This window comes from Anoplopoma fimbria, chromosome 3 (genome assembly GCF_027596085.1).
Source record: "Anoplopoma fimbria isolate UVic2021 breed Golden Eagle Sablefish chromosome 3, Afim_UVic_2022, whole genome shotgun sequence".
NCBI lineage: Eukaryota > Metazoa > Chordata > Actinopteri > Perciformes > Anoplopomatidae > Anoplopoma > Anoplopoma fimbria.
In genome coordinates this window covers 6,676,349-6,702,282 of record NC_072451.1, presented here as the reverse complement: position 1 = coordinate 6,702,282, position 25,934 = coordinate 6,676,349, and the positions used below count along the sequence as shown (strand labels likewise).

Genomic DNA, 25,934 nt, shown 5'->3' with positions numbered 1-25,934 from the left:
CAAGCAGTTGTAACAATGCAGATTGGGACTGAAACATGTTAACAGTGGCATATTTATGCCTACATTTTCCAACTCGCCTAGTCTAGAGAGACCATCTGGCACTCACCATTTGTCAAGAAAAAGACTCACAGAATGAGCTTTTTTTCTGATGGGAAGCTTCAAAATGGAATGGTTTGTCAAATGCAGTAAATGTACTTCAGGTCAGGATATGGCTTACTCATGCAAGTAGAAGAATGTCCCCATTTAAGACTAAGAGGGTTTGTCGTACCAAATTAAAAATGGTTTGCTCCTACTCGTTCTGATGAAGGTTATCGCTAATTTGAAGAGTGACTGGGTTGCCCACTGATGTATAGCCGTAGGTCTGAGTTGACACTTTGGTTTTAAAGCTCTGCGGCCCGCCCTCGACTCTCTGCACCTCTGAGCAGTATGAAGGCTTCACTTCGAGCTTTGCGTGGGTCACTTGGATGGGGACGTGCCTCTCCGTCCTGGACTGGCCTCCGCTGGCTTGAGGGGCTGCAGATGAGAAAAGGCTGCTGGAGAGATGCTCCCTGAAGCGGCCGAAGAAGCCGCTCCTCTGCCTCGGGACCACTACAGGCCGCCCCACATTGAGGAGCACCGGCTGTCCCACTGTGGAGCCGCCGATCTCCCTCTGGAGCACAGAGATCTCACAGGGCTTTTCTGCAGCAGGCTTGTGGGTGCTGGAGGAACCGTAGGTCTCTCCTTCTTCTGGGACGTAATCCTCCAAGTCTTCAAGGGTCAAAACATGGCCGCCTTGTGTCAGAATCTTAGGCTCTTGCTTTCCGAGCGAGTTTTGATCCTCATCTTCATCATCAGGTTCAAAGATGACAGTTTGATCATCATCCAGGTCCTCACTTTCCTCTCCAGCTAGAGCGAGTACAGATGAGAGCTCATGTGGCTCTCCAGTGACCCCAGAGACAGAATCAGAGGTAACACTTCCCTCTTCTTCTTCCCAGGCGAGCGGCTGGCTGCTGATGTCCCCATGCAGCTGGGCCTGCTCCACCAGCTTGTTGTTGGAATTGTTAGCGTTTGGGTTTCTTTCCAGTGGAGATCTTTTGGGTCTGGAGGGAGTGGTTGTACGATCAGACGCTGCCGGCGAGATGCCCCTCCTCCTGGTCAGCCTGGGAGATTTATTGACCTTATACTCGATGACCTCCTCCACCTCGACCCACCTGGGCCTGCTCTCCACGGCTCTTGCTTCAGCACCCTCGGGTTGGGTAACATAGAGGGTTGGGATGGTGGTCTTTCTCGGAGTAGGCATCCTCCTCAGCCTGGCTGTCGGGGGCTCTGGGGTGGAGGTCTCCAAGCGGTGGGCTCCAGCAACAGTCAAGCCGGGGGACTTGTGCCTCCTCATACGTGGGTTCTTAACCACAGTGGTTATAGTCTCCTCACTGGTGTAAAGAAAGAGAAACAACACAGACATTATTAGAACTATAGTGAAAAAGATATCAGGCTGAATGCAGTTTTCTCACCAAAGATTGAAGCTGCTGGGCTAACATTTCCACTCATAAGCCAACAGTGCAAGTGACACTGAGCTTTATAACTAATTAGGGAAAGTCTGATGTGAAGAAGCTCTTCCCACATGCAATCATAACCTTTGTTGCACTGCATATTTTGTGTTCCTAGAGTAGGAAGTGTTGGATTCCAATACAAATGACATGTGAGGAGCTGCAGTAATAAAGTTGCCGGTTAAAGAAGACAGCACCCTGGTGAAGACAGCCCATCCTCTCATCATCCTAGTGTTAGAATCCTGATGCTTTAAATACTACACAACGATGCATACACGTTGCCACAGATAGAAGCACACACACATACACAATAAATTTAAATCATATTTAAGTACATTCTATCTTTAGCAAGCAATATCTACACAGCGGGACCTAAAATAAAACATTCAAGGCATCTGTGTCACAAAGCCATCAACGGCAGAGGAAATAGGAAATCTATTTCTTATTGAAGTAATTAGGACGTATGTAATGCACAGAGGAATTGTCAAGAGGATGACTTGATGATCAACGAGGAAACAGTGGCTTCAGGCACAAAGATAAGTTTAGCCTGTTCACACTTACATGATGATGGTTTTCTTTGGTATCCTGGTCTCCTGTTCAGTAACTATAGGGCGGGAGCAGAATATATTAGATTTAACAGACAAAATTAAGCAAATCGCAAATAAATATTCACATCCAGAGAACAAGATGCATCAGCCGATTATGCATCTTTAACATCTGTATTAAAAGCAATGTTATTCAGAACCTGAAAATATGTACATTTTATACAAAAAGTCAATAGAGAGTCTTCTTTTGCGAGGATAAAGTCAGTGTTCCTACCTTCAATAGTGATGGCCTGCTCTCCAGTGCGAGACACAGCCGAGGGCTGAACGAGATCAGCAGCACACTTGGCAGTGCCCAGACGGTTAGACAACTGGCAAAAGCAGACAATATATTATTAGAGTCTTAAGATGACTTATTGTTGCTAATTAATATCAACTGCGTTACAGTCAACATTTATACCTTTCCTCTTATACGTATTAATTAGATAACACTATCATGGAGTTTTTGATTCAAGTATGATTTTTTTTTTATGTAGACCAACCTCGCACTCATAGTGTCCAAGGTCTCTCTCTGTCAGGTTCTTTATTACCAAGACCAGAACTCCATTGCGGAGCTCGCTGTACGTCTGATACTTTTCCTGGTCAGTCAGCAGCCGGCCGTCTTTGAACCACCTTGATCATAAACACAGACAGAGAAGACAAAAAGAGTTAAACACAGAGGGTAACAGAAGTTTCAAAAGACCATCTGAATTTACATAAAATGTTTTGAAAATCAATACCTGATCTTGGGGTTGGGGGCGCTCTGTATGATGCAGGTGAACTGAGTGTCCTCACCAGCAACAAATATAGCATTCCTCATTTTATTCACAAAACGAGGAGGCACTACAAGAAATATACAAAAATAAAATAAACTTTCACAAAAATCTATTAATTCCAAAAGGTCTTTAATTTTGGCTGAAAAACAGTATGTCTAATTGCACTCTACATGTATGCCACTTACCCTGAACGGTGATTTTTCCGAGAGTGCTGGCATTGCCGGCTGAGCTCGTGGCAAAGCACATGTACTGTCCAGAATCATCTGCTGTCATGTTATCCAAGATCAGCGTGCACGAACCATCTGGATCCTCAATGATGATGTGATGAGGATCTGCCTCCACAGTACGTCCATCTACATCCATCAATAAACCAGGCATTGATGAAACACATTTAGCCTCAGACACTTTTTGTAAAAAGAAGTTGGTCTATCACTCAGTGAAATGTACCATTACTACTCAATTGTCTGTACAGGTAATTGTCCAATGGAGCAAATGACAAAAGAAAAATGGCGTACCCTTGTACCAAGTGACTGCTGGTTTGGGTACACCAGTGACTTTGCAGGCAAGCTTAATGGTCTGTCCCAGCTCTGCTGTGCAGTTTGCAAGAATTTCATCAAAGTCAGGAGGACCTGTAAAAGGAGATTTATCAGGGAAAGGTAGTGTTTGAAAGTGTAGAAATATCCAAATACATTTTTAATGATAAAAGAAAGAATAAATGAACAAAAGAAAGTGCGTTTGTTCCACTCACTCCACGCAGGCATGCTGTATCGCTGCTGCAGTTCTCTGAAGTCTCTCAGCCACGAGTTCTTGATGGTAACAGTTCGGGCCTGCAAGGTGTATTTCCTCACAGAGTCCTCACGTTCATGCCAGATCTCAAAGGCACGGTCGTCACCCTCCACTGTCTCATTCACATCAATGTTATTCAGCTGCAAAAGGATGAAGAATACAGAAAACATAAATTAAGCTGGTGATCAGGAAAGATGACCATAAAGAAGAAAGTGGTGTGAATATGTTAAACCTCTTACCTTCATCATGTTCTTAAAAACATATGCTTGTGTATCAGTGTTGCTGTCTCTCTTGGGTTTGCAGATTATACAGTAGTTCTTAAACAGGAACACATGGCGGTGGTGACCTCTAGAGGACGACCTTATTCCTGGAGCCCCTTCCCACACTTGGAAGGGTCCCTGGTTTCAAAAGGGGAAAAAAATCAGTATTTGTATACAATCAAACAAACAAACACAACCACGCCTGTAATCACTGTATTAAACAGAAACTCCAACTACCTGTCTCATTGGCTCTCCTAATACTTCCAGTGTGGCAGGATAGTTCTCAATCATGGAAACGTGGTGGGTATTCTCAGAGCGCTGAGGGAGTGCAGACACCATGGCATAAGCTTCTTCCAGTAGGCAGCAGTTCTGGCCATTCTTTGCCTTGTTTCGGATGAGCTCCTGAAGATGTCAGGGAAGAGATTTCAATAAAACTGCGGTGGCAGAGATACAGATAAACAAATGTCTTACACATGCAATCAATATATTCTGATCTGTAATGCAGATAACTGAACCTCATGGGTTCATGTATATTGTGAGTCAAGGCTGTTACCTTGAGGGTGGCCTTGTACTTCTGAATCCTCTCCAGTGGTTGTTGGAGGCTGGCGTTGATGCTGCGTACTGGGGGGTCTGCAGGGTCTGCACTGGCTTGCACTTTGTTTGTGTACTCCTACAATGTAACGAAGGGAAGATTTTAAAATTTTAAATATTTATACTCGTCCAGAGTCCTATCAAAATCATCCTTATGACAAGGTACTTACAAGTTAGCAACCACATATATAAGAGTAAATAACTAAAGACATTAAAATTTGAAATATGCCGGCAAAACTTTATAGTGTAGTAACAGTTGTTAAGTTGAATGTAGGTTCTGACGCATTGCATGTTCCACAGTACCGCAATAACAGTAGTGGCGTTACCTTGAAGAAGCGGTGGACAGCCTTGTCACTGACGGCAGATTCAGCCTGACTCTGACCTAGGAGATACTGGAGGTACTTCTCAAAGCCCTCCTTGTTCTTCAGGAAGCACATGGCTACATCATCATCTGTGTCACAGTCGTTCAACTTTGGAAGGAATGCCCTAAAAACAAAATTGTTAGGAAAGAACTGCATTGAGTATCTTAATGTAAATCTCACTTGTCTGTTCTCCGTGTAGGGAATGCAGAAGTTCTTCAATTTCTTTAAAAAGAAATCTGACTAAGATCACAGGTCATCAAGAGGTGAGCTTACTGTCTATGGAAGGACTTGATATCATCAATGTTCCTGAATATGGCTTCCTTCTGGCTGCTGACATCGGGTGGAGCATCAGGGCTGTCGGCATGCTTCAGGTGATGGGAAGTAAAGAAGTCTATCTCTTTTACAAACTCGGATTCACCCTTTATCAGTTGTTGGATGAGTTGGCTAGGGGAATGAAATAATATTTGTTTATGATACTTCCTTTAATAAAGTATTCTGTAAGTGAATGTAGATATACTTAACTTACAATAACTTCCTCTTGTATTCACCCTCAGACACCTCCTCTACATTTGTCTCTGGAAGGTCACCCGTATCAGCTGAGAGCTGGAAGAAATACAAATGTTTACCATTCATTTCAAAATGTTCAAAGGGCCTCAAGACAATGAATACATAAGGGTGTAGTAATAGTGGCTTAAGTTTTAAGACGTACTTTGAGTTTCTTGTCCAGGTAGGCAGGTGAGACCCAGCCTTGACGGGATGGTGTAGTTTTGGTGGGTTTGGTCCGGACCAACCATTTGAGTGGATGAGCTGAGTCCAAAACCTCAACATACTGTCCCTCCTTTAGAGAGATGGCTTCTTTGCTTGCTAAGGTGGGGTTGTAGTCAGCCGTTGCCACATAGATGTCAAACATCTGAAAAAACATTATACTTAGAAATCCAGTTTGATGTAAAGCTGCATAGTCTTGCACATTCTTGGTTCCATTGACAGTCAATTAGGAAGGGATCTCATAATGGCCAGTAAGAGCAGGATGAATGATAACCGCAAGCAAAAAACAGTTAAATTAATATATATATGGGAATGTGAATATTGTTTTAAAACAAACATTGAAGTTTATAGTCAAACAATTCTGGAGGACAACAAAATATCACACTGATAATTTCTACACATCTCACCTCTCCCCTGGCATCCCCCTCATCGGATTCAGAGGAGGAGTCAGCAATGAGAGAGGGAGGACGAGAGCGACCGTGATGAGGTGATGGAGAGGGAGTCTTGGTCTCATCATCACTGTCAACTCCTGGTACGCGTAATGAAGCTGAGGCAGCAAGGACGGAGGGAGGTGATAAGATGAAGACAGGTCAGTTGTGCAAAGAAGAAGAGCATGTCCAATTAAAACAACTAAAGTTGGCAGTGTTATTTACCATGAATACGTGATGATTAGGCAAAGGAAGTGATTATCATACTTTGTCTTTTTTTTTTTTTACTCTTTGCTGCCATCTACTGGTGCTTTATTTACTTGGTAATGTCCATCTGTCCAACATTTAAATCATTACCCCTATAAATAATTAAAAAAAATAGTTTGTAATAATTCAATTTTTTTTTTTGATGTAAAGGGAAAAAAAGCAGGAAAAAAATCCACAACAATCACTTTATTCTAAATGCTTTGCTATGTGTTAGTATTGTGAAGACATGCGAGAAAAAGCTACAGTACAGATAACACAGATTATCTGAGCTTTCCACATACATGTCTGTCGGTAGGCATGTATTCCAACAATATGTTGGTGAGACTTTTAAAAATCTATTTGAAATCCATTTCAATTAGATATTTTAACAATTATAATGCTGACACAGGAAAAGAGGAAACTGTTAGGGCCGCACCTTCACATATAATACATGGTTTTTTTTCTGCATGTAAAAGGAAATGTAACTCAAAGATGTTTCCACAAGTTACCTTTATCTATAACTCAATGGGAACATGTATATTAATTGTAAAGCTGATGCACTTGAGATACATACTGGTAGTTTTGGGCCAAGATTTCATCCACTGGAGCACTTCAAGATTCTGTGCGCTGTCTGAATAACAAATTCATGGTTGGATGAGAATTGTATTGATTGGATAGCTAAACTGATGGATGTAAAGATGGTAAAGCAATGAGAAGTCATGTGCTCAAACATGCTGAAAAACAAGCACTAGAAGGGTGGTGTCAACCTCAAATCAGTTGGATGGTGAACTCTAATTCAAGAATTGATGAGCTAAAGCATTTCACAATTCTTGAATAATCAGAGTGAATTCACTGAATTCCTGTCGGGCGAGTAACAAAAAAACTACAAAGAAGCACTGTATCCAACAAAACATGTTGCTAACTTGTATACTTTCAGCATATTTAGCGCAAGCAACTGGCAAAGACATTCATGGCAGCTTGCATGTTTCATATGCAGTGTCAGAAAATTACTACTCAGTCTAATTTAGTAAAGAAATACGCAACCTGCAGATTTTTTATTCCCTTCACACACACACACACACAACACAACGGGTGATTTAAGGCGTCCTCAGCATTTATATCATCAGGTACAGTATGGAACAAAAACTCATATAGTTTTGGGAGCCTTTGGTTTTGGTTACTTATCTCTGACCTTCTGTATTTTATCTGGTCACAGTAAGGTTGCTTCATGCATGATGACAACAGAATTAATAATTTCACACTGAACAAAACAATCTGGGATTTTATACCACCTTTAAACCAAGGGTACCTATCAGTGCTGGATGTTAGTTGTACATGCAGGTGTTTACCTTTTACAAAGTCTGGATCAGAAACATCTTTCTGTGTATTTTTGTGTCCATGTTCTAAACTACACCAAACGCTGAATTTGATGCTATTTTATTACTTCAAGCAACTGGCTTGCTGTCACAGTTTACAAATATTTGCTTTATCTTGATTCTTTTTTTCAAATTAAAATCAAATAATTTAATAATGAATTGCATAGACACTTACCCTGGGTAAACTTTGCTGATACCATTTCAGTGATCTGGGAGGTGAGTTTCATGAGGAATTCCTCTGTACCTACTTCCCCTAGGTAAGGCATTTTACTCTCTTAAAGCACACACAAAGAGGAAAGAACACCATAAATATTGCAGTATTGATTACTACGAATACTATGTAACTTTAAATAACAAAAGATATAAATGCCAGTGTATAAGATGATGATGTCTAACCTTTTGCTTTGCCAGCATCCTCCGCTGGAGCACTAACTGTAATTTCAAGAACCCTGAGAAGAATAAATGTTAATTTCTTTGTTTCATTTATGCATCTGTATAAAATATGCTGTGCATACAGGTTGTTTGTATGCAATTGTGAACCTGAAATCTCAAGAAAAACTCACTCTGACGCTTTGTTCTCCTTCTTTGGTTGTGGCACTAGTGAAGAGGGGTAGAAACACATATATACAATTACAATCAAACCAAGAAGAGAACATGTAAGATGTTTTCACTCTACTACCTATCTTCTAGTTTATGAATATATTTCGAAGTCAATAGAGTTTCTATATAGAGTGCCTGTATGACTTTGCTATCCTTACTCTCATCAACCTCGAGGTGGGCAGTGCAGATGGACTGTCCTGCTCTATTTGTGGCAATGCAGGTGTAGGCGCCAGAGTATTCTGTGCCCACGTCCATCAAGATGAGGCTGTGCTGGCGCCCCGAGCTTGCTATTTTGTATCCCTTTGTATCAGGCTTGATCCACAGAACATCTTCCATCGATTCCTCCTTCAGCCAGGAGACCATAGGAGTGGGAGAGCCTGAAAAAGTAAATGGAAGTATTGGGAATATTTAATGCATAATATACAACTTTTTGGATGTCCCCAGATTAGTGTAGGTGTCAAAGGATGCTAAAACCATCACACAGTACATTTAACAAACCTTCTACTTTGACAGACAGAGTGATGCTGGTTCCTTGTTTCACCTTCCTGTTGCTGAACCTTTCAATGAAGCGGGGTGGCACCAGGGGCACCTTAGGATCTGTGAAAATATAGTGTAAAAAACAAGCTCAGTCACTTACAACAACTACTAACTACTTCTAGTACTAACTAGAGTACCTGTGCCAGGTTTGTAGGATAAATGTAAAATTACCTCTTTTATCTTGTGGCATAATCTCGCCTGGATCTGCAAAATATAGTTGTTACTGTATCTGTATCTAAATTGCATTTTTTAAAGAGCAAAGTAATTTAGAAAAACAGTATGGTTTTTATTGCGTAGGCAGCAATTTAGGTGTTTGCATACATACTCAGAACTATCAGGCGGGCAGAGGAGTAAGCAGAACCAGCTGCGTTGCTGATGTAAGCAGAGTACTCCCCCATATCCTCTTTCTTCACCTCCACGATCTCAACGCCATGAACATCTCTCTCTGCCAGCAACCGAATCCTCTTTGAAGATCGCAGAGGGTGGCTATCTTTGAACCAGTATACTCTGGGTTTTGGGAAGCCTGGAAGACAACAGAAATAAACAATCTTGTCAATCTAGTCATAGGCGATTTCTCTGTGGGTTCAATTAGCTGCTGGTTTGTTGCCTTAAATTAATTGACCATTACTACTGGTTAATAAACTTACCCTTCACTTTGAGCTGCATCTTAGCAACAGGGGAACCTGGCTTGACGTGAACATCACGAAGCTCGTCCACAACTTGTGGTAGCTGATCATCTTCAGTGACAGACTCAAATGTCTCAGTTTCCCTGGATGAGGAAAGGAGAACAGCACATCTCAATAATTCAGTATTTAGTAAAATTATAACATATATTTACCAATATATTTTTAAAACGCTGTAATACACCTTTCACAGTAAATTCACCTGGACATGTAGCCCTTGGCACTGACATAGGAAGATGTCTCAGTGGCATCAGCAGCAGTGTCATAATCTGAGCTGCACGACACTGAAGGAAAATATTGATATACAGCATTAAACAGTGATCAGTGAACTCAGGGAAATTGTTTGTCAATGCATGTGATACTGCTGGTCCTTTTGAGTTGAAGACCATGTCTACATTAAGCATCTTGTTTAAACAAAGGTTGCGTCATAATGTAGTATTATTAAATCGGTTTTTTTTTTACCCTCTCTGCTTTTTTTAAGATGCTTACTTAAGAGTTTTGTTTCAATTCACGAGGTGAACTCTTGAATTGTCAGAAAACACCAATCGGCTATGATCAACCAATTCAGTTGCAATTATGTAATATTTGGTGGATCTAATTTCCATAAAATTAGTACTTCAGCTTCAGTTATTCATTTCCGACATGTCCCAAAATGTTTTGAACAACCCAAAAAGAATGTGCCTCAACTTCATTTGTCACATCTAGCTGTTGGTTTCATGTCTAGCAGGAAAGGGCAAAATATATGGCAAAAGAAAAAGCAAGAGAATGAGATGGACCAGACAAAAAAAAACTAGAGATGGATTTTTGAACGAACGAGTGTGTGCATGTTACTTATTTTTACTTACTATCAACCCTGAGTTCAGCCTTTGTGGCTGCGATGCCGCTGCTGTTTTCAGCTGTGCAACGATAGACACCCATGTCCGTGGGCAGCACAGTGGTAATGATGAGCTGGTGGCAGCCCTCCTGGTCTTCATTGATCATGTAATGGTCATTCTCCTCCAGCAATTTGCCGTCCTTATACCAGCGAACAGTGGGAGGGGGTTTGCCAATCACCACACAGTCAAAGCTGACTGGATAACCATCTGGAACATCCTGACTTTGTAGCTCTGTCAAGAAGACTGGGGCGGCTGGGTAACAAGAGCCAACAGTCAGAGAATCATAACATTTTAAATGAGAACATAAAATATTTAAATGTATCAGCTGGACTTAATTTACAAGTACTATAGTAAGAACAAAACAGGACAGAAAGCTGAATGTGGAAAACAAGGGACTTGTTCCAGAAACTAAGGGATGCCGAACTAGTTAACTAATAAGTAGTAGTAAAAAATCATGTGAATTGTTCAAACATGGCAGCCTTCCTTTGTATTATAAAGATTTTTTTTTTAATATACATGGTTATCTGACAATATTGCTTGTTTTAAAATTAATCTATTAATGATTTAGAAAGTGTATACATATTGTGTATTGATCCTAACAGCCACTTCCATGTTTCTTACCCTGGGCTCCAGCCATAAATGCAGGAGGCTGTCTATCTTGTGTGGGGGTCTGTGTGCCATCTTGTGTGTAGCCCATCTTTTTAATTCGCAGCTCCACTTTGAAAAGCCCTGCCTCCTGGATGGTGGTCTCCACAGGAACCCCGTGGATTGTAAACATCTCCTGGAACCTCTTTGAGGCAACCTCAGCCTCTGTCCGTGAGTCAAAGCGAATGTAGATGTAACTGTCATCCTCTCTGTATGATTGGGGGTCTGGCTGACACAGGTTTCCTTCATCTGCACTGATAAATGGTTCCTCCTCAACATCTGGTGGGAGACGTGTGCGAAACAGCCGCCGGAGACGTCTGCTTGCGTGCCTCAGTGAATCATCCATCTCACTTCCTGAGGAGCTCTCTGGCTCGCTGTCAGCACTGTAACCCACGGTCAGTGGCCGTCGCCCAGATGATTCTCTCGCCGTTCCTACTGTGACCTTTCCACTGTGAGAAGTGACTCCATACTTGTTGGTGACCTCACAAGTGTAAACCCCAGTATCCTTTGTGGTGATGGCAGTGATGACCAGTGAGCAAGTACCATCATTGTAGATATCAATATGGTGGTGCTTGCCATCCTGCAGTGGTTCTCCATCCTTCAGCCAGCGCATCTTATCAGGTTTACCTTCTGCCACACATTCTAGATGAATGGTGCCATTAGGTTCTTTAGTTTGGTCTTTGAAGGCATCTTTAAAGACAGGTCGCATGTCCTTGCGGGCTTTGTAGCCCTTGAAGGCAGCTTGAATCTTAATGGCAGCATCTCTGAGTTCAGGCTCATCCTCTTTACTGGTCTCCATGATGTTAGTCTCCTCTGCAGACACCTGTTTTCCATCCGTCTGTTGAATTGTGGTTATTTCCACTTTAGTGTGCTGCACTGTTCTCTTCTCTGCCATCTTGAAATGTTCAAAGAACCTCTCAGTAGTCATATTCTCTGCCTCATTGGTTGCTGTGACAGTAGACTTGCTGCTCTTCTTGAGGTAGGAGATAAGCGTTGGACCCCCGGGAACAGACTCATCCTCAGAGCTGGTGTACAACTTGGACTCTGTCTGCTTCTTAGACACAGTGGTCTGCTCTTGCTCTACTGCTGTTATTTCTACTTTCCCTGAAGACTTTACATCTTTCTGTCCTGATTTATTTTGACCACCAACAACCTCTTCCGGTTGTTCAGTGATGGAGTCCAGAGTTGGTTCTCTACTCATGCGCCGTTTCTTGGCAGATTCCTCCCAAAGCTCATGGACATCACCTTCTTCAGCAGCTTCTGGAGGCAGACTTGGTTGCCCCATCATCTCAGTCGCTTCCTGTTTTGCCTCTATACCTATAACCACAATGAAGTTTTCAAAGTTACTATGTTGTGATAGAAGCTACTGTCAGTACCCACACAGCATTAAACCTACTAAACCCAACAAATCTGAGGAGCTGTCTACACATGACAACAAAATAAATGTTATCATTCAGGTAAATAAAAGCACAACAATGTACTGTAAAGCGAGAAAGTACCACATTTCTGTAAAGGTTTTGATCTCATAGTATCTCCATCTTGTGTAAAACACTGAAGTTAATAAGTTGAATAAGCAAAGTGCCCTGGCAAACAAACACAGTCAAATACACTATTTCATAAACTAAACCACACACATCCACTCACCAAGCTGCACAGTCTGAGGCAACTCAACGGGCTCTCCAATCCCAGCTCTGTTGATGCCTGCCACTCTAAACCTGTAGCCACTACCCGGGGTAAGATTTTCAACCACAAACTCTGTGTTGCACACAGGTTCAGAATGACCGGGAAGCCATAGGGCACTGTCTACCAGCCGCATCTCCACCCTGTAGCCCAGAATGGGACTCCCTCCATCATGTAAAGGAGTGAACCAAGAGAGGGTGACAGACTTTTCAGTCTTACTGAGGACCTCTGGGTCCTCTGGAGGATCAGGTACAGCTGTAAAGAAGGAAAGAAGCAGGCGTTAGATGTTTCTATCGACAACTCTCAAGAACTACACAGATTGCAATGTTTATCATTCTCTATATGTGATATACATATATGTAATACTTTGTTTTCTACAATATCAAGACGATCTCTCCATCATGTTACGTGTAGAGTTGCCACGGAGAGCACATAACTGGAATACATTAGTTGGTGGAATAATTAACTTAGAGACGCATGTTGTGATTTTCTTCAAACACTTACTGATAATGGTGAGCTTGGCCAAAGAGAGAGCATCTCTAGCAGCAAATGTAATTTCCTGCTGTGGCAAAAGAGGTGCTTGTCTCAGGACAAGGCGATAAGAACATCCGTCAGCCCTCATAGCCCAGAGCTCACTGGGCTTCAGCTCAACACCATTGGCATACCAGGCTACTTCTGCCGTAGGGACAGGCTCGGTGAGCTCAACACAAAACTCCACCTTCTCTCCCACTGCAGCCACCTTGTCCTCCAGACCTTTCACAACATCCAGCTGCCAGCCTTATAGGAAAAAAATACACAGAATACAGTGAAACTTTATTATATAAGAATACAAAATTCAGGCAAAATAACGCCATCTCTGCAACTTCAAGGTCTTTAAGCGAGCCTTTGTATGACTCACCTTTGACAGAGAGTTGGCCAGATGTGGATGCTGCGCCAGCTTTGAAGGTCACTGTGCAACTGTCTTTCACCCTCAACTCTTTCAGCAGCAGCAGGTGACGACGACCACTCTCAAATGTCACAAGTTCAGCATTACGGGACTCCTTAACTGGTTTCCCATCGAGAAGCCACTGGCAATCTTTGCTCTCAGGACGAGAGAGGGCACACTCAAACAGCGCTTCACCTCCATCAAATGTTTCTACATTCTCCAGGCCCTGGACAATGTCAATGGGTTTGCCTGTGAAGAAAACAAATAATACAAAAGAAAGAAGAAATGAAAAAAGGAAGCAAGATAAAAAAAAAAAAATTCTCAGAAGACTGTAATATTTAGTAAGTTAAATAATTCGGGATTTGTCAACAAAGGGCACACAATTCATGATGATCAGCAACAGATCAGTTTATGTGGCCACATACACTAATTTTGGGACATAAGGGAGCAGAGGAGACTACCAAGAGGTTGTTGCTTTTTCCATGTGGAGGAAAGCTCACCTTCCACGTAAAGTGTAGCGACCGTGCAGGTCCCCTCTGCCTCACAGGAGTATGTGCCCCTGTCCTCAGCGGAAACACGGCTAATGTACAAGCGTGCCACATTCCAGTCCTGCTCCACTAACACCCTTCGGCCATCAGGCTGCAATGGCTGCCCGTCTTTCTTCCACTGAGACTTGACCGGCCTTGAGTACTGGCAGATGAACTCAGCTGGTTGGTTTACAAGCACCCGAAGGTCCTCCATCTCGCTCACCACTTCAACCTTGGGATCTGAGTTTGGGGTCAGGGGTCAAAGGGTCAAGGCCTGACCATTAAATATAAGGATAAGTAAAGGATATGCCGAATGACATATGGGCTTTGTAACCCCAAAAAGAGTTGTTGAAGTGATATGTATAAGTGAGGGATATTATTGTGTTTTTATGGATTTTCCAGTACAAATTGTATGTGCCATGGTACAGTTTATTATGTATAAAAATACAAGATGCTGTATTAAAATAGATTTTACTGTCCACTGTGTCTTTTTGTCTTATATGAGCTCTGAAAATAGATAGGGGGTCAAAAAGCCCAACCATCAGGTTTTAAGTTAATGGTCACAATCAAGGCAGCTGATTAGAGGAGGAGGGGGTGAAGTGGATAGAAATACCAAACTCATAAGATGTTAAGGGGCAGTTAGCAGTTTTAGTGCTTGAAGGTTAAAGGCAGGGCTGGGTGGGATGGGATGGTGGAGGCAAATGGAACATGAGTATTCAACAGCAGCCGGCCTGCATGGATGGGTGGAGCAGCACTTTCCTAACACAACAACTCTGTTCACACTTATCAGTGTTCTACTAACTCTGTACGATAAAACCCGGATCAAATCTTAGCATCACCAAAATCAGGCCTACTTTATGTAATGCACTGAATCCAACCACCACATTTGTATTATTCATCATTTACATTAGCAAGGGACAAATACATTCAGGGCTGCCCAATAAACCATATAATAATCACGATCATGCTTTTGACTCCAACCACTGAACTTGAACAAGGGCCACTTGACAATTTAAGAGTGCGTGGTCTTCAGCATGACTTGAGGGATCCCAATCACAGACGTATGTTTCCAGTATCCAGTGAATAACAAATTGTTCTTCCCAAACACAGTAGGGACGGCAGGAGAGGTCACTTTCACAACAGAGTTACAGTAAAGAGGATTCACTCAACATGTTCTTTCTCTTTTTAACAGAAGTTTGGCTAAAGCGTCACTAGTGATCATAACACTCATAACGCAGTATTCAGTGCATCTCTGAAATGCAGCTGACAACGTACAAATGCTGGCGATCTGCCAATGGAATAACTGGGTCAATCATTCACTGGCACAGCCATTCACAAACAATGAGTGTGCCACCAATAGTCACCTTTGATTTGTATTTGAATACTATACCTTAATTTGGTGGCACATTAAAGAAAGGACATGGCCAAATGGAGCCAACGGAATGCTAGCAAAGGGAAACACATGTGTTTCCACATTTCTTTTTGGTGGATTCTGTTTTGAATGGGTCATGACTGCGGTTGAAATGTAAGAGGCCATTTATGTGAACCATAGGACAATGGTTCATACACACTGAACAGGAAATTGCGAAACAGCAGGGAAACAGCAGGGAAACGTCAGAGACGTCAGTCAACAAGCAGCAGCTCCCAGTTAGCCAGCAGGACTGCTAACCTCAACAATGGAGATTGACACAGCCTTCGAATTAAGCCAACAGGTGATCAGCACAGCCAAGTGTGTTTTAGTACCAAGTCTGAATGTGGACTGATTATTTTTGACGTATTAGCTCGGACCGTGATCTACAATAGCAGCCCCGAATATCTTCTGTTGACAACAGTTGAGGACTTTACCTCGCCAAAGGTTTTATAGCCAGCAATGCAATAGTATGTCATGTCAAGTTGCCAATCAATCACAGGGCTGACACATAGAGACAGAAAACCATTCACCCTCACATTCACACGTGTACACAATTTAGAGGCCCGACTAACCAAACCTGCATTTCTTTGGAATGTGGGAGGAAACCCCTGCAGGTACGAGGAGAAAATGCCAAACTCCACACAGAAAGGTCTGGCAGTTCAATTATATTTATGTTTTCCAAAAGACATCCTGAATTGTAAAAAATCAATAATCGTGATTATCATTAATTTAGGATTTCTGCAGCCAAACATAAAGCACATAGGACGGATTCACAAAGAATCCAAAGGAGGAGCAGAAATAAAATGTGTCTAAATATCTCTTTATTGACGTGAATTTCTGATTTCTTTTCACCAGCATATTTGACTCCAGGTTTTTAGATGTTTGTTGAGTAATTTAAGTAGTACTCAATTTTTTTTTTGCTGTGGTGCTGCACCCAGTGGTATGTTTTGGTTGTATCAAAGCATACAGCATGGAACTATCTACTGCATTATTATTAATATTAATGGAATGAGAAACAATGCTGCTCATGCACAATGAAGCAAACAAATGTGAAAATATCTATTTATGAACTTCAAACTTTTAATAGAACCCTACAGAAAACATAATTCATGGTATATTTACTTAATGGTATTTGGTTAATTCCAATCATTAAGTAGCAAACAGAGGTAATTTGGTACATTCTAGTTTCCTGTGTATAATGTTTAAGTCAAATTATAATAAATATTTCCATTAGTTAAATCACACATTGTATTGCCATCAAAACAACCTTGGATTGAAAATTAGCTCCAAATAATATGTTTGTAAGATTTGAAATGTAGAATTATCTTTCTGCAGGGTCTGCTGCTAAGAAGGAGTATCTTAACAATGTGATACCTTTTACTAAGAGCTTGGCTGTTGATGTTAAACTGCCAGCTTTGAACGTGACAGTGCCAGAGTCATCTGTGGCCAGGTTCTTTAAGGTGAGTGTGTGGATGTGGCCTTGGCTCAGCCCTATCTCACTAAAGGGGCTGTTCTCCAGCAAGGTGCCATCCAGCCACCACTGCACCTGGTCAGGTGCACTAGCAGACAGCTGGCAGGAGAAGGTTGCCCATTCCCCAACAAAGACGTCAATGGTCTTAAGAACACACACTATGAAGACTTCTTTCACTGTTGAGTGAAAAAATACACATATGCATACACTGAGCCTTTAACGCACTCATTGTCAGCATTATATCAACTTTACAGAGAAAGGTATCATAAAAGATTGACGAAAACAACTACAAAGACGTAGGCCAGTCCTAAAGACAGACCTACTATTCTACTTGTAAGAATAAATTGTAGAATACAGTCAGAAATAAATTAACCAGTCTAAATAAAACTCAAGGATAGACAAAACAGTATAGGAATAGGCTACCTTGCACTGCCAAAGATGCTGTGGTGAGCTGGTGTCCTGCATCACAGGTGTAGTAGCCACTGTCCTCAGGCTCCAGATCCCGTAAAACGAGCTCTTGAACGCACCCTTCCTGCCTCATCTCACACTTCTTACTGGGCTGGAGGACTATGCCTCCTTTCCTCCACTCAACACGAACACCTGGCTTAGACAGCTCGCAGCGCAGGGTAACATCATCACCCTCTATGGCTTCCAGGTTCTTGAGCTCTTTGTGGAAGAACACTGGGGCACCTGGTCAGAATTTAAAATGGGAAAGTTTGGCATCAGATTTTGGGATGGCAAGTTTGGCATCAGATAGTTGAGATGAAAAGACAAACATCTCTTTAGACAGAAGTTTAGCTGATGCACAGTGATGCCAGACTGGGTCTATGGCTGAGGGAAGTGGAAGTTCAAGAATAGTTCAGCTGTTCATTTCAATCCTATCTTGGTCCACATTCTTGAATCTTATCAACAGGAAAAATATTTTTTTTATAGGGGCCATCATTCTTTACCTTCCACAGTCAAGGTGACGTCACACTGTGCATCTCCAGTGTCACAAGTGTACGTTCCTGAGTCCTCAGGCACCAAGTTGTGGATACAAAGCTGGTGGAATGCTCCGTTGTTCCTCAGGTCATACTTGAGACCTGCTCGGATTGCCACATTGTTTCTGATCCAGGTGACAGTGGCCTTTTCGTCAGAGATGGTGCAGGCCAGAGTGACAGTTTCACCCTCTACTGCCACGGTGTTGTGTGGCTCCTCTAGTATTAGCACTGTAAATATGGGAAACCCAAAACTAGTTTTAATAATGGTAGCATTTACATGCAGGTTTTCCTTTTCCCTTCCTTTACAGCCCTGGCATTAATCATTTCACAGCTGTACTGTAAACATAAATACTGGGATGCGTGCAGTGATTAAATGCTGCCACAAATTTTACAGCACAGTGAAAAGACAACTGACAGTTTCCTCAGAAATATAATATAATAAAAAAAAGCAGACAAACTAAGCATTAAACTGCAGCGTTTGATAAATGACTTATTGAAAATAATGCATATTCCAGATAAAATTTAACTTTTCAATGGGGAATAGTTTGTCTCCTTAAAGTAAAATATGCATATTAACATTCATAGCAAACACCCAAAGCAAAGAATGGAAAACCAGTCTAAGGGTGATGATGGTGCCAGCATATTTCCATGTGCCAAGACAAAGCTATTTGGTGGTTGATGGAGATGGATGTGAGGAGTAAAAATCTCTAGTGACCATGTCATCTCCTTTACCTTTAGGTTTCTCCTCCACCAGAAGACAGGCCACACTCTTCTCTTCTCCCACCACAAAGGCAACATCCCCTGATTCATCCGTGGTCACCATCTTCAGGACCAGACGATGCACTTTGCCCTGGCTGCTCATTTGATTCAGATCATTATTTTGGAGGAGGTTATCTCCAAGCCACCATTCCCCTTTCGTCACGCCTGAGTGTGACAACTCAACCTCAAAGACAGCATCCTGCCCAGTGGCCACAGTGATATCGCAGAGCTCTCGGATGATGCGCACATGCTCTGAGGGTGAATGTGATGATGGGAGGTCAGTGACCAGATCTCTCGACCACTCAATAGGCATCAATATGTATCCATAACCAATAAGCTCATTTTAATACTGACCTAGTATCTCATGCCACAAGTTTGATCTCCGGTCAATGGATGTGGTAGTCTAACATAAACCACTATAACAACATCTAATAATCAAACAAACCTGAACCTGAACAAACCTTCATTTAAATCCATTCACTGTAACTTTACTTTAATGACTCACAAATAGTAGTAATAAATTAATAAGAAATAACAAAAATTGTATAAAAAACGTTTAGCAAACATCGTGTAATTAAGTAAAACTCAAACTTTAAAATCGAAGAGAAATAGATGCTGAGTAGACGATCTGTTCCTCTTGTTTTTTTGGATGGATGGATGAAAAATGGACAGCAGGGAGGTTGAAGACAAAAGGAGAAAAGAAACATAGATTATATGAAGCTGTGCTCTGTTACCTTTTACAGTCAGGGTAACTGTACTTTTCCTTTCCCCTGCATCGCAGGTGTATTCTCCACTATCCTTCAGATTCAGCTTGTGTATGACCAGGATGTGAGTGGTAGCTCTCTGCTCCATACTGTACTTCTCTCCATGGGTAAGCAGGGTTGAGCCCTTCAGCCAGATCATCTTGCAGTCAGAGCTGGATGTCTCACAGGACAGGGTGGCCTTGTCTCCTTCAATGGCCTCTCGACTTTCCAGCTCCTTCTTGAATAATACAGGTGCGGCTGCCAGAGAGACCATTAGGAATTAGGATGAATAATTAAAAAAAATTCTTGGGTAAACTACCATTCTACCAATTCCATACCAACAAGAAGCTTAATACAGAGCATGAAAAGAACATTGAGGTCAAAACACTGATGGACTGAAGAAAAAAAAAAATCAGCAATCAACTTCATCAAGTCATATGTTTGCTGACAAATAGTTTGGCTGTTTAAAAACCCAATGAAACATGGTGAATCATTAAATAGCCTCACGGAACAGAAAGTATAGTGTCTGTGAGCAGCATACTGTAAAACAACACAGAGGAAGAGTGCCAATATAAAACACAAATACTCCATTGACAATCTGATTAATAACAATACTTTTGCATATTTTTTGTGATTTATTTTGTTATTGCAGGGAGGACATTATAAAGGTGAAAGGAGAGGGGGGGGGACATAGATGGAGAATGACTTGTATCGTACAGGACTCAAATCTGGAGTCAGACTACACCTGTCAGCGTCTTAGACCCCGAGGCCACCAGGACACCACAAAAATACAGAATTTAAATTATTGAATTATATTCCTTGGTCAATCATTGAGTTAAAAAAAGTGATGAAAATTTGCTGTGCAAAAAAATTACAAGGAAACATTGTAATAAACGTGATTGAAATAGAATTGAAATACTACATTGAAAGGTAAATGGGAAATACAGTTCAATGGACAGAGGAGTGAACATGCATATAATGTAGAAACATGCTGGAATACACAGTAAAGTTCAGATTTAATACAAATACGAAAGTGGAATAGATGAATGTATACCAAGTCAGTAGAAAGTGAAAATAAAATAAAAATAAAAGAGAGCCTCAGGAAATCACAAGCATCCATGTTTTGGCATGCTTTTTTGAAAAGACAGAGGGAAGGTGTCCAACAAGGAAGATGATATAGACAAATGAAGAGTGTAAATGTTACTTGAAAAGCAAATGGCAAATATTAATTCCCATCCAGAGAAATAAAATGCATTATATTTCCCTTACCTCTGACTGTCAGGGAAGCAGTGGAAGTGTGGTTACCCACTGTGAAAGTGACTGTTCCTGAGTCAGCTGTGGTGACGCCTCTGAGTGTGAGGCTGTGTACCAGACCATCAGACATGATCACGTTCATTTCATTATTCTGTAGCGGGACATCCTGGAGTTTCCACTGAGCCAGAGGTGCGACTTCATGAGAAACCCGACATTCAAAGTGAACATCTTCTCCCTCGTAAACAACGCAGCTCTCCAAGAATTTCAGTATCTTAACCTCGACCTCTGTTTGACAAATACATTTCAGCAGAACAGTTACTTATCTGTTGTGTGAAGTTCTTGACAAAATATAGTTCAAGGTGAGCAGATTGTGATCAAAGTGGGATTAAATGTATAAAGATTTCTTCTGAGCTGTTAATGTCAGTAGCAAGTGAAGAAAAACAGTAAAGGGTGTGTTAATGTTTGTGAAAAGAGACCACAGACAGGCACGAATGATGGGAAGAGATGAGTGATCAAGCTCAACAGAGAAGATTTGGAAACAGTGAAGAGCAGGATCACACGTGGGATGAGAACTAATAGCAGTCAAGAAGACAGCAAAAAGATCTCAAGATGAAAAGTTGATGCGTATCATGCTCAAGTGTTGGAGTTATGTAGGAAGTGGGGAAAGACATGACTCCAGAGGAAAGTGGAAAGGACAGACTTAAATAGACAAGTCCTACCCTGCACAGTGAGGACAGCTGAAGTCTTCTGGTTGCCTGTGTCACAGGAATATTCTCCCGAGTCAGCTCCCTGCAGTTTATAGATGACAAGCTCGACCATGGTTCCTTCCTGTTTCAGGTGATACTTGCTGCTGGATGCCAGCACCCTGTCACCACACCTCCAGACAACACTGGCTCCCGGCTTTGTGGTCTCACAGCGAAGACTAGCGCTCCCCCCTTCCTGTCTTTCAAGGTTTTGCAGCTGGGTTTTGAAAAGGATAGGCTGGGCTGCAGGGGAGGAGGTGGAGGAAAGATATTTAGGACAACCGAGAGAAAGCTGGCACAATGTATAGCCCGCCACTCACATAAAACTACTCTAACTAAAGCTCCTTAAAACAAAGTTATAGTAACAGAGATGGAAGTGAGTCTCACGTCTTTATCCTTAAATCCTGTCAAATCCCAAATTTGTTCTAAATTGATCAGTCAATAAAGAATGACCGAAATCCAGAGAAGAGACGCCTTATCTTTTTTTTTTTTTTAAACTTGTGTGTAATTTTTTACAGTAGGCTAGCAAGTCTTCAGTCAATTAATTTACAACTCAAGTATCTCTTCTACAAACAACAAGTTTTAGCAAGCATACCCTTCACGGCTAGTTGTGCGGTGCTTTGATGGACACCAGAGTCACATGTGTAACTCCCAGCATCCTCTGGGTCTACATCATGGATTACTAGTGAAGCCAGGTGTCCTGTTTGTCTAATTTCATACTTGGCACAAGGACAAAGACCAAGCTCTCCTTTCCTCCACTCCAAAGGAACACCAGGTTTAGAAAGCTCACAGTGCAGGGTCACACTGTCCCCCTCATCAGCCATTTGGCTTTCAAGCTCTTCGGTGAAAATAACTGGGGCAGCTGATGAATTGAAGGGGAAAAAAAAGATTTGTATCTACAGTACAAGGTCAAGGAATGAGTGAGATGAAGAAGAATGGATTGAATAATTGAATGAAAGACTTGTTGAAAGAAGAAGACAGCATGGTCTCCATCCTACCATTTACTGTCAGAGAGGCTGAGCATATTGAGTCCTCTGAACAGCATGTGTAGCTTCCCGTGTCTTCAGGCCTCAAATCGAAGATCTGTAGCTCATAATTGAATCCTGTTTGTTTCATTTGGTACTTTTCTCCACAACTCAGTATTTGAGTTCCCCTCTTCCACTCGACGGGGAGTCCAGGTTTAGAAAACTCGCAGTGCAGGGTGACAATATGTCCCTCCTCAGCCTCTTGGCTCTCCAGGTCTCGGATGACAATGACCGGAACAACTGCGGATTGAATCAATTAGATAAGGTGTTGATGTGTAATCTTGGAACTCAGGTTTACGGATTCCTGGATGAAGAAAAAGGTATGCTGTGTAAAAAAAGATGTTAGTTTTCAACTTACCTGACTGAGGTTAGATTTTTGTAAAAGTCGAAAACAAAAAAACAAAACAAGCAAAATGTACACGTATCGCTGCTTTAATATATACACACATAAAACTTGTGCACAGCCAATGATACCTTCTCCCATTCAAAACAGAAGGCCACCTAAGCATTTATTAAGTCCGTCAATCAAAGCTCCTAATTATTCCTATCTGGAGACAACAACAATCCAGAAGACCTCAAATCTGGCGACAACAAACAAGACTGATCTCACAACATCCAAAATTCTACATTGAAAACAGCAATACTGAGAAAAATAAACAATGCGCTGGTACTACCTTGTCCTTTCACTTCGGTAGCCAGCTTTGTAGGTTCTGGCTTTGGGATGACTTCAGAAACAGCAGGCTTTTTAATATCTGCAGGTGTAATTAATGAAATGAGACCAAAGCATATCTACTGTAGAAGACACAGAACTGCACAAATTCAACAATGTCGAATACGATAATAATGAAATCAACCCTGAGGATGATCGACTATAATGCTTATTGCAAATATGCAATTTCAAACTTATCAGCCAACAAGAACAAATGTGGCAGACTATTGGCAAAACCCTAAAGACACAATGATGTTATGTCACACATCTGTAGCATATGCTATTACAGCAAGTGCTTGGGCAGAAACCCTGGAATAGAAGAAATCTACTGAATGCAAGCAGAATCCTATTTGCACAGTACAAACTGTGTTCTTGTTTATTTATAACACTACCACATACCTTCAACTCTCTTTTTGGATTCCTGCTTCTCAGGTTCAACTTTGGAGGTCACTGCTGAAGCCGGTGACTTCTCTGCTGTAGCTGAAGTTATTTGTAAATATAATGTAGGTTTTAAATCAACTAACATAACGTGCAAATATTCAGCAACAGACCACAATAAAAAGCAATGTGCCAAACAAAGTTTTAGAGCCACAATGTCCAAAGACAACACAATAACATCTTCACTTGATTTTCGTTTGCCTGAACTGACAGTGATGAAAGCTCTTCACTTAATTTTTTAAGATGATACATATGCAATGTCCAACAAGAAAACAGTGTCTTACAAATGTAGAGACAGTGCCATGAACAAGGGCCTGATCAACAATTACAGCAGTGTTATTTATAGTTAGATAAAGTGAGACTATGGGTTCATAACGTCGAAACCTTTTCTCTTTAGATGGAAACATCACAGCTGCTGAAGCATCTGGCAGCCTCACTGCTTTGTTAAAACATCTAAGGCTGATTATAGCTGACACATGCAGGCCAGCAGCCACAAATCTCATTTCTAATTATCTCTATTAATTAATTGTCTATAACTCCAGTGAGCGTTTGCTGAGTACACATGCAAACCTCCGCAATGTCTTAAACAATTGACTTTCATCTCACTTATTGTTGAAGTTAAAGAAACATCACATCATCAGTTACTCCAATCACTGACCTATGGATGGAGCTTTTAAAAGATGTACACAGAACACCAATATACACTGAAGCCAAAGCACAGTTTCACAAGTCACAATATACAGTACGCCTCACAAACCAACATGTTTTGAGTTACAGTGACAATTATCTACTGTGTATGACGATAGCTGCTTACAAATAATCACGTCACTTCCACCAAAAACCACAAGAAGCACAAACACAAAAGGAATGACAAGGAACTGCTGTTGGAGGACAGCTGAGAACACAGAACAGCATCGCCAGGCATTAATACAACATTTAATATAATTCAATATCATACCATCTCCTCTTATATTCATATTGTGACACTCTATTAACATAATCTTAACAACTAATTTGAACTTTGAATTTCTTTGTCTCCACTTCTTTCAGCAGCTCAAACAAGTTACAGCCAAACACAAAGCATGCTCAATATGCCATAGAGAGAATAAACACCAGTAGATTTAGAACACCTGCATTTGGCAACGAAAACACTGAGCTTGATGTGACAGGTGACAAGGAAGAAGCACAAGGCTGATGAAGAGCTTAAATCATTTCATACCTCCTATTGGCTCTTTGGTCTCCTGCCTCTGTGTCTCTTGTTTTGTAGCTATTCCAGCAGCAGTCTTTTCAACTGAGATGAAACACAACGTTTTTAACCTCACAATCTTACAGTGATGAGTTCCATAACCTGAAGACAGGTCAACCATGTAGAGCACACAGCAACACAAATGACGCAGTACACCCAGACTAACATTACCTGTGTACAACATGGCATACTGACAAATGTCTGTAAACAATTAAAGCCTCTCTCTCCTTTCACTGACCAATTTTCAATAGTCCAACACAAAGCAGCAATCCAACACAGTACTACCAAAGTGCCATAAACATATAGCATTAAAATGTTCAATATTCAACACAGAACAGGTGTAAACAAAGCGTTAAACCAACTGGACAAAATTCAGTATTTGCCACAAAATGGAAATGACAGAACAGCAACATGCACGAGGACTTACAAAAAAAGAAAGTCACCTTTATACTTTTTACACACTCATCAGGCAATCAAAACTGAGATGCCTAACAAAAAACCCTCCTTTTTTTGGCCATGTGCACTGAAAACTGCATTACGGCACTATAACTTATAACCCTAAATAGTCACTATACAAAAACTGTGATATAAACTTAAAAAATATCAGAACTTATGTAATGTGTGATGCCTGTGATTAGCGTGTTATAGTATACATTGATAGTCTGATAATGTATAATAGTATATTATATTGGAACATCAAGTCGGTAGTGGACTGGGCGAGATTTAACTTTGATTGAAATCACCTTTCTTGACCCAAAAAACAACCACTACACCCTCCATATGTTCAAGTTCTTCTTTCTTGCTATGTGTGTTTTTTCTACAAGCCTGAAATTACATCTGAGACAAAACAAATGCCGACCATGCTTACAGAGCTGACAGATGTCACAATATCGGACAAAAGCCAAACAAATATTATACTCATTACCTTCACCTCCAACTTTGAGCTCTTGTGAATCTTTCTGGATCTCCTGTTTGAGGAGCTGCTC

The 25,934-nt window shown here is 41.3% G+C and overlaps 1 protein-coding gene across 1 annotated transcript in view; it reads right to left on the bottom strand.

Annotated features, from left to right (window-relative positions):
- Positions 1–289: 289 nt before the first annotated feature.
- Positions 290–25,934, bottom strand: part of obscnb (obscurin, cytoskeletal calmodulin and titin-interacting RhoGEF b) — a 53,544-nt gene continuing 27,899 nt past the window's right edge. Inside the window, exons 41-80 of the mRNA XM_054596350.1 lie at positions 24,922–24,993; positions 21,507–21,773; positions 20,803–21,072; positions 19,525–19,791; positions 18,764–19,042; positions 18,002–18,259; positions 17,475–17,741; positions 16,955–17,227; positions 14,143–14,409; positions 13,616–13,891; positions 13,222–13,494; positions 12,682–12,972; positions 11,014–12,348; positions 10,363–10,644; positions 9,720–9,801; positions 9,482–9,603; positions 9,160–9,357; positions 9,006–9,038; positions 8,796–8,894; positions 8,456–8,674; positions 8,261–8,294; positions 8,094–8,146; positions 7,873–7,971; positions 6,896–6,952; positions 6,055–6,194; positions 5,592–5,792; positions 5,409–5,485; positions 5,156–5,326; positions 4,847–5,006; positions 4,483–4,599; positions 4,167–4,331; positions 3,909–4,067; positions 3,632–3,809; positions 3,399–3,512; positions 3,069–3,236; positions 2,848–2,950; positions 2,611–2,740; positions 2,346–2,439; positions 2,088–2,130; positions 290–1,409 (exon numbers count right to left, since the gene is read on the bottom strand). Coding sequence (XP_054452325.1) covers positions 290–1,409; positions 2,088–2,130; positions 2,346–2,439; positions 2,611–2,740; positions 2,848–2,950; positions 3,069–3,236; positions 3,399–3,512; positions 3,632–3,809; positions 3,909–4,067; positions 4,167–4,331; positions 4,483–4,599; positions 4,847–5,006; positions 5,156–5,326; positions 5,409–5,485; positions 5,592–5,792; positions 6,055–6,194; positions 6,896–6,952; positions 7,873–7,971; positions 8,094–8,146; positions 8,261–8,294; positions 8,456–8,674; positions 8,796–8,894; positions 9,006–9,038; positions 9,160–9,357; positions 9,482–9,603; positions 9,720–9,801; positions 10,363–10,644; positions 11,014–12,348; positions 12,682–12,972; positions 13,222–13,494; positions 13,616–13,891; positions 14,143–14,409; positions 16,955–17,227; positions 17,475–17,741; positions 18,002–18,259; positions 18,764–19,042; positions 19,525–19,791; positions 20,803–21,072; positions 21,507–21,773; positions 24,922–24,993 — 8,813 coding nt within the window. The remainder of the gene's footprint in view (positions 1,410–2,087; positions 2,131–2,345; positions 2,440–2,610; positions 2,741–2,847; positions 2,951–3,068; positions 3,237–3,398; positions 3,513–3,631; positions 3,810–3,908; positions 4,068–4,166; positions 4,332–4,482; positions 4,600–4,846; positions 5,007–5,155; positions 5,327–5,408; positions 5,486–5,591; positions 5,793–6,054; positions 6,195–6,895; positions 6,953–7,872; positions 7,972–8,093; positions 8,147–8,260; positions 8,295–8,455; positions 8,675–8,795; positions 8,895–9,005; positions 9,039–9,159; positions 9,358–9,481; positions 9,604–9,719; positions 9,802–10,362; positions 10,645–11,013; positions 12,349–12,681; positions 12,973–13,221; positions 13,495–13,615; positions 13,892–14,142; positions 14,410–16,954; positions 17,228–17,474; positions 17,742–18,001; positions 18,260–18,763; positions 19,043–19,524; positions 19,792–20,802; positions 21,073–21,506; positions 21,774–24,921; positions 24,994–25,934) is intronic.